Consider the following 12,735-nt stretch of genomic DNA (forward strand, 5'->3'; position numbering starts at 1 on the left):
GTTACTGTCAGTCTGTATGACTTCATGTGTATCCCTAACCTAACTGAAATGCAACAACGCAAAGAGCCAAACTACACTTGTAGAAACCTCGTAGTTAGCCATGCAGTGCTGCTGACTAGAGTTACGTTTTTAAAAAAGAGGGAAATGTTTCGCTGTATCCTCAGCACCGAGCGTTTGATTTAGTGTTTTGCATGCGAGGAAAGAATTTTGGCTTTTTGCATCACTTTTTTTTTTTTAAAACTGAGCAAAAGCATTCATAACATAGAGCAACTCCAACACTTAGTTTTTACGTGACAGGTCTTTAACTTATCGGTCTATACGTGCACACTTGAGGCAGGTCTTTAGAGTCAAAATAAATCTACGTCTTTGTAAAGCTAGTTACAGTCAGTTGGAAAACTACTCAGTAAATATAAATGAGAACATGTAATGATGCACTAATAATAATAATAATAATAAAAAGTGATGTAAATTTCATTACACTCCTCTGAAATCCTTTTATAGCTGGTATTTTCATATATAATAAACAGTTTCATATTCATTACATTTAGTACATAAAGTGTAACAGTGAAACTGTAATGATGCAGTAATGAAGGCATAATACACAGTGTATGTCCTCAATTGTCATTTATATTTAGTTATTAATGTTATTAACTCTTTTCTCATGACCTCTGACAGTAAGAGACTGAGTGCATGTGTGTTAGTAAGAGATAATGAGTTGTAATACGAATCTAAAAAATGATTTTGCAGGTAAAGTGCCTGGGGATGACTGCCCGCTGGTCTGGGGTCAGTGCTCTCATTGTTTCCACATGCACTGCATCCTGAAATGGCTGAACTCGCAGCAGGTCCAGCAGCAGTGCCCCATGTGCCGACAGGAGTGGAAGTTCAAGGAGTGAACGTGTGGTGGCGGCGGCTGCGGCGGTGGCGGCGGCGCTGCTGTACGCCTGCAGACACTCACAGACGCCTGCTGATGGGTTTTATTTTTATACAGCTGTAAATAAGTGTTATTGTATTTCTCCATCTGATGGAACAACCTGTTATATTCTGCTGACAGATCTGGTATGTGATTAAAAAAACCTAAAACGGGATGCTGCTTGCTTTGCACCAGTGGTGTGGTTGAGTGTTTTTTAAGCATATGACCCAGATTTCAGAGTGAGGCTGACTGATTCTGACTGTAATCCCTCTTGATGAGATTAACCAGGTTGTTTTGTGTTTCCAGTAATGAGCCTCAAGAGGCTCTTATGTAGTTACATCAGAGTCAAATCCTCTTCTTTCAAATTTGGGTGATATTTCTTTGTGGGTTTAACTTTGAAAGTTCCCAATTTCAGAATACACATACACTTTGTTGAAAAGAAATGTTGGCTTGTGCAGTTTTAAGTTGTTCATTTCTTCTCTATCTCTTAACATAGCTGGCCCAATTGAACAGCAGGGATTCGATGCTAGGAATTTTGAATCAAAGTTTTGCTTTAGAGAGCTGTATGCAGTATGGAGAACAACTTGTTGAAACCAACACATCATAAAGGGATAAAGGAAATAGCAGATAAAATGAAAGCTATTTTCTGATAAACTTTATTTCAAAAAGTATAAAAACTCATACAAACAATAAGTAATGAAAAGTCAAAAACTTGTCAAAAGGCAAGAATAAAAATTGCAAACATTTGCTAGTAAGGCAGTCAACACAAGCCTGTTTGGCTTTGCTAATCTTAGCTTTCAGACAGGCACTAATGAGTTGAGTGGCAACATTAGTTTCAAGTTTCACAACATTCAGAAGCCCTCCTAATCCCAGAGATACGCCAAAAATAAAATCAACAACTTCAAATCAAATGGCTCATTCACTTCACTACAGTGTACAAAGATCTGAAGCTCTGACAGCGTAGAGGCCAGCCCCCACCAGCACGAGTTCACCCCCAATTCAGGAGGCAGCCACCGGGCTCTGTCAGCCCTTCCTCCCTCCAACACACATCCGCAGTCCTTGACCTCCAGAGCTGAGGAAGCTCACAAAATCAGGATGCTGAACCGACGTGGCCTTTTTTGTCCATCCCTGCAGAACAGTCAGGTGACTGGGCAGTAGACGTGTGGCTTTAAGAAGCCAGATGTTCTCAGTCGTTGACTGCCAGCCCAAAGAGCTCCAGCAGCTCCTTGTTGTCTGGCTCAATGAGGTCTGCTGGCTTCTCCCCGCAGTCGTTCTCCAGCTCGGGGTCGGCACCCAGCGAGAGAAGGAAGCTGAAAGAAACACAAGACAACACCGCTCACTAAAAGAGGTCAAATCTCTCAGCTCTGTCACTTTGGTAAACTCAATGCGGGTCTGTGCCATACTTCAGTGTCAGTTAGGTCAATGAGGTGTAAGAATGCAGCAGATCCTCCAGCTTCTCTTACCTCTGTGGTGTAGGAAAGCTGTGAAGCCAATGTGTGTGTACGTGTGTGTGTGCGTGTTGGTATGCGCGTGGTATGTGTAAACATGTAATGCCAGCTGCCCTCCTACTGGCTACATTTTGAGAGAAATTAAAAGTGTCATCACCCAGTGGCACCTTCAGGGTTTTACTTCTACAGCCCTTTTCTGTCTGTTTTAGCATTTATCAGGTTAACAGTTCAGCAGAAGTTACACAGTTTGATTGTCTGGTGACTGCTCTAGTTGGTGTAATACAATAGAAAGAGTAGATGCTCACCGTGCAATGTGTGGGAAGCCGTCGCTGCAGGCCATGTGCAGTGGGGTCCAGCCCTCCTCGTCCCTCTGGTGTATATCTGCTCCATAGTGGACCAGCAGCTTTACACACTCCAGGTTCCCAGAAAGGACAGCTTCATGGATGGCAGCCATGCCTACATAGAGAGCGCAGTGAGAAATAACTATCAGTGCAGCACAGAATAATGTCTGGGGTTTAATAAGAAAGACTTTTCAACCACTGAAGCCTCGATCAGGGTGATGTAGAAGTTTCATGGGCTCTCACCAGAGTGGTAGATGGTGTCCAGGTTGACTTTTTTGGCTCTGATGAAAAGTCCAATCCTCTCCAGCTCGCCATGTCGTACGTAGTCCTGGAAAACGATGTCGTTGGGAAAGTGCACATTGCGGATCTTCTTCAGAGAGGCAGAGTTCTTGCAGCTGACTGGGACGCCACAGTCCTGGGGGTAAGCGTCGATTCCCATGGTCTGGGACACGGGGCACTGGTAGTACTTCATCCTGGTCTAGTAGATTTTTCCTGAGCTCTTGCAGAAAAAAATTTTCAAATCCAGCAACACCTTCACAAAAAAGTTAGGACTGTTTTTCCTTAAGTCTTTGTTTTTGTAGAAAGATCCAGCAGTGTCTCTTAGTGTGGCTCTCTTGCTCTCCAGTGGCTCTATTCCTCTGAAGACCAAGCCTCCCTGTGGCCCTCTTTATACTCTCTGTCAGGCTATTTTAGGGCGCAACACCTCACAGATACAGTGGCGAGATTTGGAAGATGAGTTGCCCTTCTGGTTGGATCCCTCCCACTGGCCTGTCACAAGCCTCTGATACATCTCCAGACATGACAGCCAGTAACCTCTGCCTCTGTTGTCACCCACACATACCCAGATGCTTCTGTCTTAAAGATAGCAGTGACATCCCAAGAGATGAGAGGGGGGGGGCTAGAAGTTTCTAGTAAACACCATGCAGGATAAAAGTGGTTTATTGCTGGAGTGCGTCGATGCCAACTGCGGGGCATGGAGAGGTGAAGTGCCATGTGTAGGCTGTTGACTATTAACTGCACTGACATAAACAGACGAAAAAGGCTGCTGTCTTCAGAGTCATACTCTATCTTAATCGCTGATGTGAGATGCAGGATGTGTGATGATCATTTCCAAATGACTGAATGCTTTGCCTCATCCTCTGTGACTTTGCTTTTGCTTTTGTTGTTTGTTTTTTTTGTTGTTTGTTTGTTGCTTATTTTATATTTATGGGAAAGTTGGGGAATTGACTGTACATTTTTGTTAGTCGTAGTGATTAGATTGTCATGTCAAACAGGAGAAATCTGTAATCTTATACTGACAGGAAAAAAAAACTGGCTGCTACAACTTTTAAGCCATTAGGTAAATTAGGTATTAAGTGTTTCTTCACTCTGATTTTACTTCTGGTAGTGTGGGGCAGTCAGTGAATAAACAAAATATGAAAAATCCAAATAATGTTAGTAACTTTTTAGAGACTTTATTTTTGGTGAAAATGTTCTGAGGGGAATAGGGTTGCACTGGGGGGGGGACTTGGTCTCATGACCTCAGAATTTCTAAATTCCTGGCTACAGCCCTGAATGTAGACTGCAACAAGAGTCTACAGCTGCCCTAGCAGCTAGCAGCAGTAAGTAGAAGTTTGAATCAGTTCAACCATGAAATGCTAAAGGTCCAGTCTAGAGCCAGTTTTGGTTTGTCCATTCTGGGCTACTATAGAAACATGGCAGTTCAACACAGCACACTCCATAGGAGAGGACCGGGTTTTGTTTAATAAAACAAGCAATTTGAAGAAGTCACTTTGGGCTCTGGGAACTTGTAATGGGCATACCTGAAATGTTATACATTAAAAATGATTGTTTTTGAGCCAACTTAGATCTTCAGTATCACTATAGCTACACTGTTTCAGAATCACAGTGCACACATTCTTGCTTCCTTTTGTCTTAGTCATCTCTGCAGAGACAGTGGTTTAGGTTGTCTCAACCTCATAATATACCTCTTCCATTAACTCATGTGCAGCTTGCAAGTCTAGTTTATCACGCTCACTATAAACCCAATTAATGATAAAATAAGTGTAATGGCATTTTCCCTTCCAAGGCTCATCAAGGGTCAACCTGAAGGAGCACTCAACAAAAAAACAAAACTATAGACAAACATTGTTTTGTAATTTTTTGTTTATTGGCCACCATTTCACGTTTTCCACATCAATTTGGATATGATGGAATGCTTTGTTAAGTTTCCCCCACCGCTGTACAGCTGTCAAACCCATCACCTTGCTCTACTCAAGCCTCCCCTCCCTGCCAGACACACAGTACATTCATTCTCCTGTTCATGGACGACCAGAAAATATGAACATTTCATACAACTCATCGCACAGCAATTTTTACACCATTCACACAGCATGCGCGCACACACACACACGCAGACGCACGCACACACACACACACCGCTGTGGCAACAAGGGTGTTGGGTAGAGCCAAAAGGGATGCAGGAGGTACAGTATGGGTGAGGGTTGGGGCTGTGCAACAGTTCCCTCCCCGCTTTAGATATAATAGACACTTCTCTCAGACCAACCTGACCAAGTAGACTGTACCAATCTCTGTCTGCTTTAGTAACCACAATGAATCTCTGATTAGGCATGAATGCAGTGCGACCTATCAGAACTGGCTCCAAACAAAAAAAAAGAAGAAGAAAAAACCCATCCCAGGTCTGAGAGTGTGTCCAAGGGCCAACTCTGCCCCAACAGGGCCAACTGGCTACAACTGGGCACAATGGTACATCATTAAAAATGACAAGTCCTAAGTTAAAAAACAAAAAAACCGTATACTGAAAGCAATTAAATAAAATAGGATTTCCCCCCCCAAAAAGTTAACCTTTGTTCCTTTTAGAAAATAGTCAGTAGCCGCGCTTAAATGAGGAGACTGAACTTAAAAATTATTTGGGAATGAAGAAATGAAAACAAAGTAGACTTCCCCCCCTACCAAAAGAAAGAAAAGAATTGGTCTCAGCTACAGATGGGAGGGGGGCTCTTTGTGCTACACTGGAGTGGACAAGCTTTGTGGGGTTTATTTTAGTGAAGACATTGCAAAATAAACATGTATACGATGGCCCCATGTCCCCTGAGAGATCAGTCCTTACAAAACCACCACACAAAACTCTGTTCCTCTGGATTTCTATCAGAGGGTAAAGAACATTGGCAGCCCCCCCTTACCTACAAATACAGGTCACAACACTCATTTAGCTCATACCCACACTGAACAATGGCAAGGCTTTTTTTTTTTTTAAGGAGGAGGGGAGCTAATTCATCAGGGGAACACAAACATTTTGAAAACTGGATCTCAATGCCATTTTTACATTTGGTTTAAAATATACAAGGCAAACAGCTGATGTGGAGCTTTGTAAAGAAGGCATTCAGGTCTCCCGTAGAGGTGGTGCGCTGTTCCACAGAGTCCCCCCAGGTGGGACAAGACCAGTCTGGCCAGAAGTTGCGAGGTTGGATGTGTGGCTGGCAAAAAAGGCCCTGCCGCGCCACTGATGGACTGACTGACTAGCAGGCCAGCTGACTGACTGACTGACTGACTGAGAGGCAGTTAAAGGGGAAGTATTAATGTTCACAGGACAGGGAAGGTCCACAAGGAAGTGAAGGTGGTGATGGTGACTGGTTGGAAGGGTTGGGGTGGGACTCGTCTCCTCTCTCTCTCTCTCTCTCTCCTCTGCCAGCTCTTACAACTCGTCATGTCCGTCGTCGCCCTCACCATCAGAGTCATCGTCCTGTCCTTCGTCCACATCATCCAAATCCTGTAGAGCAGAGGAGATGGTGGTTGGTTAACACAGAATCAGACAAGCATGCAACACTAGTTTGTGGTAAATGTGCGCTAAACTGGACCTGCAAGCCACAGTCTGAACAAATGGAACCATTCGTCACTCTGCAGAATGTGTGAACAACACTGCTCTGCATTTAGAGGACATCTTCGTTTTGCACAGCCATTCCTTCACGTCTAGTCTGAGGATAGGTGGGGTGAGGAGATGGGGTTGGGTGAGGAGATGTGTCAGAAGGCCCTAATGTTGACTGCACTGGCTGAACGCTGCACGTGCCACTTTCATCTGGAGGTTCCAGGCAAAGCCCAGTAAACAGCTCCGACAGCTGCAGACGGCTTAAGCGGACAGCATTCAGCTGGGCTGCAATTAGACTTCTGAGAAGGGGGGCGTGGTGGCAAATAGTAGAGTGGAAAGGTGCTAGTAAAGAGGGTCCTTCCTAATGTGTGCTGGGTGCAGCAGAGTTGTAACACACAGGAATGTGTTGGGAGAGCTGGTCAAAGCTCAACATGCATCCTCTGCATCTTTAACCAGGTTGTGGTGGTGGGTTTCTCATCGATATTGTTTTCACCAACAGAAGTGCTAGCTTTGCTTATTGTCCATTTTAACATGTTGCACCTGGGTTAAGTTTGGGAAAGGTGTAATATTACTTTCATACTAATATTACTTTCATACAACAAAGCCATGGGGGTCAGATCTAAGGTCACAAAGGCCTAAAATCCTCACAGGAGTTGGTCCCGTAAACCTATTTCGGGTACAGACATGACACCAAATATGCCTACAAAAGCGGTTTCGATGAGAGAAGTGTGCATACACATGAATCTGATGTCTTTCACATATGAAGACTCCACTCCAATAACATTATATTCAAATCATATTAAAAGGAATAATACACAGGTTATTGACAATGATATGGGGAGGTTTCTCCAATACACTACAGGCGCATGTTCTGGCTCAAAATGTTACACTTAAAGTTGTTTCAAATAAAGAATAACAGTTTGAGAAAGAATTTCACAGATTCCTTCTAAACAAATTATTCATGGAACTCTAGGAAAAAAAAAAAAAAAAAGATGAGAACAGTCAGCCTCTAAATCCTCACACTGCAGCAGCTGTTGCTCTTGTTTTAGTCACTGCCATTTCCCTCATTTATGACTACCTCTTCAATATGAATATGTGGGTGGGTACTGGTACACAAACAGAACAACGCTATACTAAATACACACACCTGGTCTTAACACAGTCCAACAGAGGACTGCATACAAAGTTAGATTTCTGTGTGAGCACACAAGATTCTTTTATGTGGTCTGCTAAAATATAAGGAGAGCCATTACATCAAGATGAACAGATTAAAGTCTTGATACATTCATCAAAGCTCAGATAGCCTGAAGGCGTTTAGTGAACAATTCAGATATTTGTGTGCAACTGTTTTGTTTTTACAAAAACAAAAAAGGGACAGACCACTGTTTTCACTATTGACCACAGCTTCTTCTCATGAGGCTACAGCCATGCTGTAAAAGCACTGCTTCCTATAAAATGTGTAAATGCATCTCCAGGGTTTCAACGGTACATTTAAGACCTTTTTAAGGCCATTATGAATGTAATTTATTTTATGAATATTTTACGTACATACTGGCAAAAAAAGTGAGAAAGAGTGGGTTCCACGTCAGTTTGGCTACCTAATTAATCAATTTTTAAAGACCTTTAAAAATCATATTTACGACATTTTAAGGTCTAAAATTGAGATTGAGATTGAGATTACTTACGTCTGTGTCCAGGTCGTCCTCGTCGTCTGCTGCAGGGGCACCGCCCTCCTTACCGCCGCTCTCCAGGAACTTGGTGAAACCTTCCAGTGTTCTCTCCCCATTGTAATCAATCACCTGTTTTTCAGATATTATTTTTGATTATTATTTTAACTTACAAAATTGTCTTATCTCTAGGGCAGCACAATTGATCAAAACATTTATTAAAATAACAATATGGCCCAGTGCAATATCAAAATCACAGAAGCTGCCCATTTTTGATAAAAGGTCAAATGTGTCAAAAAAGCATTATAATGAAGTAGTGTAGTGTTGCAGAGGTGCTCTGGCCTACAAATCTTGTTTGTTTGGTACACACTCCAACAAATGTCACATTATCATAATTTTGATCATGTTTTTCAGAGAAAAATCTAAACTGTGAAGCAAAAGTTATCATTCACACTAATTATGTATCATATTATAATTGCATAATCTGTTAAAATAGTTGCAATAGGATTTTTTTTTTTTTACTATATCGTACAGAACTACTCATCTCCACGAACCCAAGAAATGTCTATAGAATCCAAGCATGACTGCATTTAAATGAAAATGAAAATATCACTGAGCCTTTGACCCTTCACTATGTCATTTAAAAGCAGCCAGTAAACTTTGGCAATCTGTCTCCATATGTTGCCAGTAAGTTGTCGAGACCTATGAGCAGTGACACAGCAACAAGCCAGTGGGATGATTACTAAAATAAGGCTGCACATGAAAAGGATACTCGAAGGACATCTGGACCAACCAATTTAGTTTTTAGTTATTTAATCGGTTATTTCATAACCCTACTGACCTACACAGCCCCTCATGCCTGCCACTGTAGCTCCAGCACCAGCACTAGCCTTCTCCTGGGTCTTCTGCATGCTTCCTCTAAGTAGGGTCACAGGCTAATCCTTAAGACTTACTATGGGGTGGCCCCAGTATATAGCACTCATTTAAGATTGCTAAACTGAAAGCTGGCACGTGAAGGCCTGGTCAATAAAGGAGAGCTATGAAGAGGCAGGTGCAGGCTGAGCACAGAGTCCCTATGCGAGTGAAGTCATGGAGCAGGAATCTATAAGAACCAAACACCAATGTAATGGTGCAGAAACCAGCAAGGCCAGCAAGCTCAGGTTTCTGCACATGGTTAACACTGCTAAATCAAGAGGCACTAATGGGAGCGAGGCCTGTCTGGCAATGATGCTGGATCCAAATAACCACCCAGATCACTGTAACTCACAACTGCAAAAGGCATGTAATGCATAAGAGGGCGAACCCAATAATTAAGGATGGAGAAAGGAAGGAAGGATGGAAGGATCATGTATCAGTCAACACAAATGGAAATGTTTACAGAAGATGCTCAAATTAAGAGAGATGACACCTAACAAATGTTTAATCTCTCTTAGATCAAATGTAACACCTCCTCAACTCACCTTGCGCTCGTCTCCTGCAGGGAAGAACTTAAGAGTCGGGAAGCTGTGGACTTTGACTGCCTCAATCTCGTTGGCTGTGGAGTCCATCTTAGCCACAATGATGTCAGCACTGTCCTTATACTTCTCTCCCAGCTTCTCCCAGATGGGAGTCAGCTGTTTACAGTGTCCACACCAAGGTGCATCTGGAAAACCACACACACAAAGCAGAAATTAGAAACAAAAGTACACCTGGATTTGCTTTAAGCTCATTGTGATACTGACCACTGAACACACTTATCGTGTCGTGTTTTCATTAACTGGGGCACTAGGTTGTGTGGGTTTGGTGTTTGATCTGAGATGGGTACAACCTAATGCAATGTATAGCTGGAAGCAGGCAAACACACGCACTGAACATGTCACATGCAGCCTCCGCTTCATGGCCTTGTTCCCCTTTGACTGGCTGGGAACCCCCCAGTCAGGAAATACAGGCCTACCCTGCTGTGCATCACAGGCCATAAGCTGTATATTACAGTCAGCAATGGAAAATTCATCCAAAAATAGTGCAAATTTGAATGTGGATCACTATAAAAATAACCCCTTAGCATATTATATATATATATATATATATACTTTCTAAGTGTCTGGTAACAACTTAATTTGCAGAGAGTGGGCTGAGTGACCCCCTAGTATCAACTCTTAGGTATTTGGAAACTGCTTGGCACAGGCAAGTAAGGAAGGGCAAGATTACAGTTGACACTAGAGGCTTTGCCAACTCTCTCATCTATAAACAACTGAGCTTCAACTGCAAGAAAATACCACTTTAAAAACAGGTGAATCTCCTCAAAAAAGATGATTCGTGAATGTGTTTCAATGGTGTTAAAACACTGCAGACAAGAGGAGGCTCTTACAGAATTCCACAAAGACATTCTTGGAGGAATCGAAGACGACCTCCTCGAAGTTTTTGCCAACCAAAACTTTGACAGGGGTTTTGTCCCAGTCTTCAGGGATGTCCTGACTCATGAGGTGGGGCTGAGAGAGTGAAAATAGAAAATGAGTCATATTAATGCATTAAAATACCCAATGCTTTAATTACGTGTTAAACTCATGGTCCTGCTTTGTCAACAGTATTTACAGCACATTAGTCAGATCAATAGAAAAACCATTAAAATGATGAAGGATTCATTGCTTGAGGTCATCCAAAGAAACTCAGCACTACTTCGTGTGTATAATTGTCCTTACTATTATAAGACTTCCAGCATTAAATCAAACCTTATTCATGAATGTGTAAGTATATCTATAACATAACCAACCACTCCTCTCTCCCTCACCTTGAGTTTGCCCTCAGTGAACAGCGTGCAGAATGCAGTGATGCTCTCTGCTGTGATGGCGTCGCTCTCTGGTTTGTATTTGGTCATCTCGTCCTCCAGGGTGATGAGGCGGATGGCGGGGCACTCCTCTTTCTTCAGGCCAAAGAACTCCAGGATGCGCTGGTTGTCGTCCACGTCGCTGTCGATGAAAATAAACAGGATCTGGACAGGGGAGACGGAAGAGTTCAATATTTGATTTTGTCATTCATAAATATCCAGCCTGAGTAAAGTCTTGTACACAGAAAGTGCGTCAATGACATTTGACAGGTTAAAGACAGAGTGCATTCTGAAAGACTGGAAGGTGTTTTCAGACTGTTCACCTACCTGACCCTTGAATCCCTCTGCGGCTTTCTTAAACTGGTCCATTTTGGCCTGGAAGTCTGATGAAGCTTTGGGCAGAAACATGAGGATGTGGGACTTGATGTCTCCACCGAAGATTTTAGGGGCAGTCTGCAGAAAACAGAAACATATAAGTTTGACATGTGGGGATCACACTTGGACATGTTTGGTTTACTGTTGTAGACAGTGTGGACACGATGGTCACGTTGATGTGCGCGGTCCCAGTCATTACCTGCTCAGTGAACTCGATGACCAGAGGCAGCTGGTTGGCCTTGATAAAAGCCAGGAGTTTTTCTTTGGTCAGCTCTCCATCAAAGGTATTGCGTCCTTCATCAAACTGTAAAGGAAACATGGTAACACTTAGATAAAAATATTATCCACTCATCTTGTCTGCCTGTGAACACCAAACATATTTACCACACAAACCACTTTATAATCCCCCTGGTAGTCCCCAGCTGACGAAAGAGCCAGAAGCCCAAATGGACTTTTATCAAGTGTTAAGAATAGCAGTGGTACAGCTGTGCCAAGCAGCCCTTACTTACTGGCACACAATAGGAGAAAGGACATTGGGCCGGTGGCATGCCGCCAGCCCTGCGGCCACTGGCCAGGGCTGTGAAACTCAAACCTCCCATTGCAATAAACAAGTGAAAGACCCCAGCTGTTTATTAAAGCTGAGCTCCAGCTTGGGGAGGGTCTGCCTAACTGCAGGCGACGAGCCCACATGTCAGCGGTGTTTGTGTCAGGGTAAAGTTACCAACATGGATCAAAGGCCGGACAATGGCAGTGGGAGGACTGAGCCTTGGGTGTGCCAAAGTGAAACATTACCATCCATAAATCAAGGATATATTCAGAGTTTGCCGTCTCTTGTTTTGTTGTTGTCTCTCAACTTGGACTGCATAAAGTTATTATTTCATTAAATTCACGGGAACTTTCCAGTGTTATCGCCATCACTGTTTTATATTCCTCACAGTGGTCTTCATCATCACCATCACTGTTTACATTTATGATGTCTTATTTATTCTCCTGTACAGCACTTTGGTCAACTTTGGTTGTTTTAAAGTGCTTAACAAATAGTTGGATTGGATTGGATGTACGTATGACATTTTATTTAACTGATGATTCTGCTTTGGTATATTTAGGTGCTTTAGAACAATTTGAATTATATTTAACAAGGTTTATTGTACAAATTTATTATACTTTACTCTATTGCTTTTTCTTTTTGGTCGACCATTTTGTAATCACATGACCTGTCAGGTGACCTCTTTAGACAGGTACCTGTAGCAAAGGCACCTATGCATTTGTTTCATGTCTGATGGAGGGCTTACGCCTAAAATGTCACATGCTTGTATACTAATGAAC

The 12,735-nt window shown here is 42.6% G+C and overlaps 3 protein-coding genes across 4 annotated transcripts in view; 1 reads left to right on the forward strand and 2 right to left on the reverse strand.

Annotated features, from left to right (window-relative positions):
• Positions 1–1,101, forward strand: part of anapc11 (APC11 anaphase promoting complex subunit 11 homolog (yeast)) — a 2,347-nt gene extending 1,246 nt beyond the window's left edge. For both annotated transcript variants that reach the window (XM_035660697.1, XM_035660699.1), the window contains exon 3: positions 748–1,101. In XM_035660697.1, coding sequence (XP_035516590.1) covers positions 748–893 — 146 coding nt within the window. In that variant the 3' untranslated portion in view covers positions 894–1,101. The remainder of the gene's footprint in view (positions 1–747) is intronic.
• A 448-nt stretch (positions 1,102–1,549) lies between these two features.
• On the reverse strand, positions 1,550–3,354 carry ppp1r27b (protein phosphatase 1, regulatory subunit 27b). Its single transcript, XM_035660696.1, has 3 exons — positions 2,943–3,354; positions 2,664–2,814; positions 1,550–2,220 (listed from the first exon to the last, which is right to left on the reverse strand). Exons 1-3 carry the CDS (start codon positions 3,169–3,171, stop codon positions 2,097–2,099), a joined length of 504 nt encoding a protein of 167 aa, XP_035516589.1. The 5' UTR covers positions 3,172–3,354; the 3' UTR covers positions 1,550–2,096.
• Positions 3,355–4,826: 1,472 nt separating this feature from the next.
• The window catches only part of p4hb (prolyl 4-hydroxylase, beta polypeptide), a 14,386-nt gene continuing 6,477 nt past the window's right edge, over positions 4,827–12,735 (reverse strand). Inside the window, exons 5-11 of the mRNA XM_035660056.1 lie at positions 11,609–11,713; positions 11,362–11,487; positions 10,999–11,199; positions 10,579–10,699; positions 9,692–9,873; positions 8,250–8,363; positions 4,827–6,468 (exon numbers count right to left, since the gene is read on the reverse strand). Of these exons, the coding sequence (XP_035515949.1) occupies positions 6,394–6,468; positions 8,250–8,363; positions 9,692–9,873; positions 10,579–10,699; positions 10,999–11,199; positions 11,362–11,487; positions 11,609–11,713 (924 nt within the window). The 3' untranslated portion in view covers positions 4,827–6,393. The remainder of the gene's footprint in view (positions 6,469–8,249; positions 8,364–9,691; positions 9,874–10,578; positions 10,700–10,998; positions 11,200–11,361; positions 11,488–11,608; positions 11,714–12,735) is intronic.

Source organism: Morone saxatilis, unplaced genomic scaffold (genome assembly GCF_004916995.1).
Source record: "Morone saxatilis isolate NCDOM2014 unplaced genomic scaffold, NCSU_SB_2.0 Contig17, whole genome shotgun sequence".
Taxonomy (NCBI): domain Eukaryota; kingdom Metazoa; phylum Chordata; class Actinopteri; family Moronidae; genus Morone; species Morone saxatilis.

What these genes read in the sequence shown, in the direction of transcription:
- ppp1r27b (XM_035660696.1), bottom strand. Translation starts at nt 3,171, where the DNA reads ATGAAGTACTACCAGTGCCCCGTGTCCCAGACCATGGGAATCGACGCT. An exon ending in GGACACCATCTACCACTCTG is followed by an intron (nt 2,815 to 2,942) that starts GTGAGAGCCCAT and finishes CTCTCTATGTAG; the next exon opens with GCATGGCTGCCATCCATGAA. An exon ending in GGCTTCCCACACATTGCACG is followed by an intron (nt 2,221 to 2,663) that starts GTGAGCATCTAC and finishes TGTTTCTTTCAG; the next exon opens with CTTCCTTCTCTCGCTGGGTG.